A 7,788-nucleotide genomic window follows, 5' to 3' on the forward strand; every position below is an offset into this window, starting at 1 on the left:
CATGAAATGTCATTCATGAAAAATGTAGAATGTTTCAAGTGTCATAACATTGGGCACATGGCACGAGATTGTAACTTGACATGGGATCTTACACAAGCTAGACCCATGCAAAAGAAGAGAGTTACACAAGTATGGAGAAGGAAGGAAAGGCAACCTAAAAACCCCTTGAACTCCCCAGTGGATCTAAATTTGTTTTGAGAAGAGTTTGCCAAAAAAAAAAGAGGACAAGCATACACTAAAGGGGAGCTTGAATTTTTTGTTTGCTGAATTGTATTAACAGTCATTTGTTGATGGAGGATGTATTGCAGCCCAGCAGTTGCAAATGAAATCTTTGTTAATCCCTCTAGAAGGAAATATGCAACAGTGATGAAATCAGCAATGTTTTTGCTTTGTGTTTATGCAATATGCACAGAAATGCATAAAGCAGAAAAGATGGCAGCGCTGAAATGTAAAGAGCAGCAGCGAGATAAGAGAAAAATGCAAAGCATGGAAACCCTCAAAGCAGTGGGAAGATAGAACATAAGACAGCAGTTTGGAAATTTTTTATGGAGCACATGGATTAGAATAAATAGCAGTTTGAATTTTTTTTTGTTATGGAGCACATGCATTGAAATGCATAGCAATGGAAGGTAGTTTCCTTCTATGTAATGTGAGAGAATATACTCACAGCAGAGTGAGTATAATACACAGCAGATGGAAATGTTTTGTATTGGGAATGAAAATGCAAAACAGTGAGAAGAAAATGAGAAGAAGGCAAAACGCAGCAGAACGTAAATGCCCAGTGGCTGAGAATGCAATGAAATTCTTTCACACAGCAGTAAAAAAAAATGTAATGTTTTTTTTATGCAATGCATCATGCAAAGAAATGCATAAAGAAAAACAAGGACAGTAGATTTTTAATGCACACTGGATGTATAAGAATGTGTGTGGTAGCAGAAAGCCAAAGGAATTGCACAGTAGTGCATTGTGTAAAAAAAAATGAAGACTAAGATTGTGTGAAGCAAGGGTGCATGAGAAAAGACAGTAGCCTGTGTTATTTTGTGTGGAGAATGAAGTGCCAAGAGTATGGGCACAGCAGTATGATGAAACAAAAGGCAACGACAGTGCAAATTGCAGAGGCAACGCAACAGCAAATAAAAACCCAGGGGTGACAGTCTATGGTTATGGGTATGGACAGCAGTGAATATGAAAAATGCAGCAGCAAGAAGTTATGGACAGCAGCATGATGGCAAGAAGGAGAAGCACACAGAAATGCAAATGTGAAAAATGCAGCAGCAAGAAGTTTTGAACAGCAGCACATGCAAAAGAAATTTTCCTTACAGCAGTAAAGGTAAATGTAATGAATTTGTTGTTCATTGAATTGAAATGCAATATATGCAACAGCAGTGAGTGTAAGAAATGTTTACACACAGCAGTGTAAATTTGTAAATTGGGACAGTGTAATTGTTCCAAAAAAGACAGAGTATTATGTCTTTGAAGAATGCACAGCAATGCAGAGTTTGCAAAGAAATGAAAGTGAAGTGCAGCAACACAACAGCAAGTGTAGACACAGCAGTGTGGGGTAGACACAGTAAAGAAGATGGCACAACAGTGCAGCAGAGAATATGCATCAGCATAAAAGAACATTGTAATGAGTTTGCACACACAGCAGTGCAATGATTATTTGTTTTTGACACTGCATGTAAAGCAGTGTCTATTTGTAATCCCTCTGTTAATGAGGAAGGTGCTTTTCAGCACAGTCATTTGGTGAAACCCTCTATGAAAGAGGAAGGTGTTTTTCAGCACAGTGTCATGGTGAATCCTTCAGTCAAGAGGATGATGCTTTTCAGCATAGTCACAGGTGAATCCCTCTGTCATGAGGAAGGTGCTCTTCAGCACATTGTTATGGTGAATCCCTCTGTCATGAGGAAGGTGCTCTTAAGCACAGTCTCAGGTGAATCCCTCTATTAAGAGGAAGACAACTTTGTTGTTTGTGGAACAGCATCAGAAGCAGTTGGTGAATCTCTCTATGTGAGGAAGTGTTTGGGTAAGATTGAATGCCCAGCAGTTGAAATTAAAGGGGAGTGTTGAAATCGTAATTTCAACGCTGCCTACGTACACATCCAAAACCGCCAGCATGAAACCACAAACTGCCCAGACGATATCGCACCACCTTCCAGCGAAAAGCAGTTTCCGTATATTGGCCTCCGATGCGTTTTGGTGCAGGCACGTGGCTCTCGCCTGACGTAAGCAGCTCTGACATATCGGGAGCTATCGTTCACTCAAGTGAGGGCTTCCGATATCTTTCTCCATCGTCGGATCAGCTCTCGTGTCCTCCGCCGTCCATCAATGAAACCTCAAACCTGCATACGAACCAGCAATTAAATGCTTTGCGTGGAGTGAAAAATTAAACCTGGTTGACTGCCTGTTCTGTCTGAAAAGAATTAAATGGAATTAAACCCGGTTCGTAAATGGTTGGTAAAACATTGAATTTCAACCACACAGAAGTATGGGCATATATTATACGTTCCTTTTAAAAAATGAGCGTTGACCATATGCATTAAAAAAAAAGGCCACGGTAGTTGAATGCATTATATTGAGTTTTTAATATAATGAGCCAAATATATATGCTCATGTGTGGTGACCATTAAAAATGTGAAGTGCTCCGGGGTTGATATATGTGGACTATTGTAAAAGGAATAGTGGGGGCAGCGTAGGTTACATAGATGGTAAATTGTATGCACAGCGTGTATGGTGAAAAGAAGAACGCATATGAGAGTGCGTAAAAATAGTTTTCGCTGCAGCGAAAAAAAATATGTTGACTTGCAAGAAAACTATGGTGATGCACATAAGTGCATAAGTGAATGTGAATGTTTTTATGCGTAGACCTCTGTTGATTTTGTAAAGAAAAAAACGCACAGCAGTGCGAAGAAATTACATGGAACAGGTTGTAATATTTTTGTGAGACATAGTAAAACAGAGGAGTAGCAAAAACCATGTGTGGTTTTGCAGAACAGTGCATAAAGAAAATGGTGGAGCGTTTTTTTTGTAAGTCTGTGTAAAAATTTGTTTTACAGCAGTGAATGTAAAAAGGGTTTTTACAGCAGTAAACCCATCACAGTGAAATCTCAGGTGGAGAGAAAAGACAGAGTTTTGTTTTTGATGGGTGAAAGTAATTTTGGTAAATCCCTCTGAGTGAAAGAGGATGAAGTTTGTATCAGGCTTTATATTTTAATTAATAGAAATGTTTTATGGTGTGTAATATTCTGTTCAGTCAATTTTTTTTTAAAGCTTCCCTGTGCACAAAAAGATCCTGTGGCAGAAGGAAACAGAGCATTGCCTTTGTGGTGTTAATGTTTGTTTGGTTTTGGTATTTCCCCATTGAAAAATACCCAACAATACTGTGAATTTACCCTGTGAAAACACTTCTTTGATATACTGTAAATTTACAAGGATTGCAGACTACTTGACAATTATGCACCCAAATCCAACAAAATTCCGTGCCTTTAAGCTGGAAGAGATAATGGAAGCCACACAAAACTTTAATCAAAAGATTGGACAAGGCGGATTTGGATCAGTCTTCTTTGGTAAATTGCGAGAAGGAAAGAATATCGCTGTAAAAGTCCTCTCATTGTTCTCTACAGAAGGAGTTCACCAATTCCAGAATGAGGTAATTCTAGGGTTTTTAAATCATAATATTTTTAATTATATCGACATTATTATGTGTGTATAATAAACTTGAGTGGTTTCACTTGATAAACAGGTTGATCTTCTTTCTAAACTCTATCATAAGAATTTGGTTTCTCTACTCGGATTCTGTAATCAATCGAAAGAGGTTATGCTTATATACGAGTATATGTCTGAAGGGTCCTTACGGGATCACCTTTATGGTAAATATGTTACTAAACAATAACAAATATTGTTATTGTTTTATTGAGTTGTTGTATACACTAAAAATAATTCCAAAAATATGTTTAAAAAAATGTATATTTGATCTGAAATTGTTTTCCAGGTAGTAGCGCAGAGCTTTCCCCTCTAAATTGGAAAACAAGGCTCAAAATAGCTTTAGATGCAGCGCAAGGTAAGTCTTTAAATAAATTAGTGCACAGTACATCTATGTGATACAAGGTTGGTACATCTATGTGATATATCTACTTTCGATCTTACATTTCAATAAATAATGTTTTAAGCATAATTTTCATGTGATCCACCTCCTCTTTGTGTTGAAAGGACTGGAATACCTGCACAAGGGTTGCACTCCAAAGATAATTCACAGGGATGTTAAGTCTGCCAATATCCTTTTAGACGCCAATATGAATGGAAAGGTTGCGGATTTTGGTCTCTCAAGGATCTCAGAGCCTTCTTATACTAACACTACAGTAAAGGGAACAATAGGATACCTCGATCCAGAGTATATATTCATATGCCCTCCTCTCTCTGTGCAATATTCTTGATATTGTACAAGTTCTGTTAATTTTCTGTTTTTCTGTTCGGGATGTTGTGCAGTTATTTCCGGACTCAAATGTTGACTGCGAAGAGTGATGTATATAGCTTTGGAGTGGTGTTGTTGGAAATCATATGCGGCAGACCCCCCATAAATGCAAATCTGGGTGAAGAGGAGCTTAACCTCATTCAATGGGTAAGGAATCCGATTAACATTAATCCGATTTACGATTTTCAATCGTCACTCACCAAAAATAGATATTATGTTGACGTCATGTATAGGTGAAACGGTATGTGAAGATGGATGAAAACGCTAGCGACATAGAGGAAATTATAGACAAGAGGTTGGACGGAAAGTACGAGATGGGATCAATAGTCAAGGTTGCGAGACTAGCGCTTAGATGTGTGGAGGGTACACCATCTTGTAGGCCAAGCATGTCTGAAGTAGTGGCAGAGATAAAAGATGCCATCACATATGAAAATGAGAATAATAGTCCCTCTCCTCTCATTTTGGAGGGTGCTGGACGTATCGAACATGGAGATTTGCATCCGGGCGATCTCCAACCACGGGCGATGTCCAATCGGGCGATGGAGTGGGCTGATAACAGCTCTAACATACCACAAGTAGGGAGATGACTTAAAACTTCCAACACATCCATCAATGGACCCGTAAAGCAGTTCGCTCATTTCTGTGAATCAGGCCCGTCAAGACAATGTTGTTTTTCCTGTTTTATATGATTCGTAGGCTATTCATATACATTTTCATGAAATATATTATGAAACATTTTAATTCTATATTCGTTGATTTTTCTCAGTAGTTTTCAAAGATGTACATATTTATATTTCTTTCAACTAGAAATTGTGATTGCTCTCAGATATTAAACTTAAACGATTTAAATTCATAATCTAATATTTTTAATTATTAAACCTATACCACCTATAATATCAAAATTATATTTTTAATATTAAACTTATACCAAAATTATACAGACTATTTGATAATAAAATTCTTTTAAAAAGATAATTACGTTTTTTTCTTCGTATTTAATTTAATGAATTAAATTGATATATTAAAAATGATAATTACATTTTTTTTTCTTCGTATTTAATTTAATTAATTAAATTGATATACAAAAATGCATTCATTAATATCTAAATAGGGAAGAAACATAACCTTTTTATTAAAATTTAACCCTTTACAAATTAATATAATTTTTTAATTAAAAATTAACCTTTTAAAGTTTTAAATATTAAAAATATTGAAAACTTGGATCAAATTTTGAGTACACATTTTTTAAAGTATTAAATTTAGAAAAAATTTTGCAACTCAATAGATTTGGTCTATCTTGTTCCTTGATAGATTAATGGTTAAAATGGGTTGGTGTATATATATATATATATATATATATATATATATATATATATATATATATATATATATATATGGTTTAAATTGTATTTTTTAATACATAAATGGATTCAAGGTATTGAAAATCTCCTTGACCACTTGGATTGTGTAGATGACTAGGCTAAAATTTGCAATTCCAACCAATCTTTGCTAGATTTCATACAAAATTGCTAAAAAACTTATACCTAAAAAAGACCAAAATGTAGAATAATAAGACTATTTAAAAGATTTAAACATCATATTTTATTTTATTTTAATCAAAATTTGATAGAGATTTTTAAAAACTTGAGTAGTTGTTTAATTTGTAGAATTCAAGTTTTCAGGGTGTTGAATCTATTGATCCGTTGAAAATGTATTTTTAAAAACAAAAAATCACATTCTTGCTTGAAATTGTATCATGAAAAAGACTTTTTTGTTTGTAAATTACACAATCAATCTCTTTATATATAATTTTTCATTGTTTGAATAGTAATTTTGAATACTATATAGAGTACATAACTTCAAAAATCGCGTGAAAAAGATTATTCTTGCTTGAAATTGTATTGTGGGATTACCATGAAAAAGACTATTTCATCTATAAGTTACACAATCTCTCTCTATATAATTTTTCATTGTTTGAATATTAATTTTGAATACTGTAATGTACCCACGAATTAATCTACGTGTAATAATTTTTTTTTTTTACAAATAGACATATCCTATACCACCCTTGCATGCTTCTGAACGCAAACATTTCAACTTTAATACTACCTACGTGCAGGCATCACAATAGAAATGGCTATGAGTAAAAATATCTTGTCATTTATGAGTGCAATTGGAAATATCCCGCGGAGGGCAGAGTATTATCTGCCGGATTTAATGCTGGTAAAGCTGGCTCCTTACACCTGGCCTTGGCATTTACTTCTGCTGGCTCTGTCACATGATGAGGGTATGATCTACGTACCCTCTGCTTCCACGCCCTCAGGCTCCTCCCCACATCGACAGTGTGGAAGCAAGGTAGCCCATCCAAGGGCGAGGCTGGCTCGATACACATCTACCCAGTTAATCGTTCCATTGATGTTTCCAAAAGCATTTGTCCTCGGCCTTGCTACAGCTCCATCCTCCTTCTTGGCGCCGAACACGTTCAAAACCTCTTCTTGACAATGAATGGTTATGGCTCTAATGCTTTGCCAAGTTTCGGATCGATTTGGACCTGGTTTTTAACAGTAGCTCCCTTGTGGTAAGAATTCACTAGGCTGTCTTTACGTTTTTCTTTGATTTTTCCACACCCTTTACTGTTTTCCTTTGTTTTCTGTTCGGCCCATAAATCTAGCTTGCTTCAGGCTTGTCTTTATTTCTGTGAATGAGGTATATGGATCTTCCTCTAGCAAGAGATGCATGGGTGTGGGTGGAGCTGCTCAGCTTCCGAGTCCTATCCTCTCAGTGCTCGGCTGACAGGTATGTTCCTACGAATTTTCTGCATTCTATTTGTTACTTAATCATTCTACAACGGAAATGAAGGGGTTCTTTGTATGGAATGAAGGGTTCTTTTCTTTTTGGTTAGTAATGGCCTTCTGGCCCAGCCCCTTACGGATTCTCCTTTTTGCTTATTGTACAGAGTTTTGGCAGGATTTGAGCCTGGCAGGTTTGCCTAGCTCCTATAAGGATTGAGAATCCATCCCTCGAAATGGGTTTTGAACTGTTAACCATATTTTGATGAGCCCTCGAGCTCTCTTAAGCATTTGCTATGTAATTGATCCATCGTTGGATAGTCTATTCAGGTTGTTTCCCTTGGTGAATATTTTGTGGCTCCCTACGGTTTTCAAGACTGACCATGCACATTATATTTATATATGCTCTAGTTCTTCTACTATTGGTCTAGGTCTTTACGACCTGAGTTTTGTTGGTTGAAGGATGAGCACCTTCCCTGCGACGCATTACTATATTCCTTGATACTCTTAATATATTAACCCTCGTTA

General features: G+C 36.2%; 1 protein-coding gene across 1 annotated transcript; it reads left to right on the forward strand.

Moving 5' to 3' along the window:
* Positions 1–3,410: 3,410 nt before the first annotated feature.
* Positions 3,411–5,154, forward strand: LOC149187815 (putative LRR receptor-like serine/threonine-protein kinase At1g67720). Its single transcript, XM_089412887.1, has 6 exons — positions 3,411–3,649; positions 3,743–3,869; positions 3,992–4,060; positions 4,210–4,390; positions 4,486–4,618; positions 4,705–5,154. Exons 1-6 carry the CDS (start codon positions 3,455–3,457, stop codon positions 5,056–5,058), a joined length of 1,059 nt encoding a protein of 352 aa, XP_089269013.1. The 5' UTR covers positions 3,411–3,454; the 3' UTR covers positions 5,059–5,154.
* Positions 5,155–7,788: the final 2,634 nt, after the last annotated feature.

The sequence above is a fragment of the Pinus tabuliformis genome, chromosome 3_1 (genome assembly GCF_031772625.1).
Source record: "Pinus tabuliformis cultivar Carrire ecotype Pingquan chromosome 3_1, CPIR1, whole genome shotgun sequence".
In the NCBI taxonomy this organism is placed as follows: Eukaryota; Viridiplantae; Streptophyta; class Pinopsida; order Pinales; family Pinaceae; genus Pinus; species Pinus tabuliformis.

Bases quoted from the DNA above. Each gene is read 5' to 3' on its own strand.
- LOC149187815 (XM_089412887.1), top strand. From the start codon at position 3,455: ATGCACCCAAATCCAACAAAATTCCGTGCCTTTAAGCTGGAAGAGATA. The intron at 3,650-3,742 runs GTAATTCTAGGG...CTTGATAAACAG, and splicing joins TTCACCAATTCCAGAATGAG to GTTGATCTTCTTTCTAAACT. The intron at 4,391-4,485 runs GTATATATTCAT...GATGTTGTGCAG, and splicing joins ATAGGATACCTCGATCCAGA to TTATTTCCGGACTCAAATGT.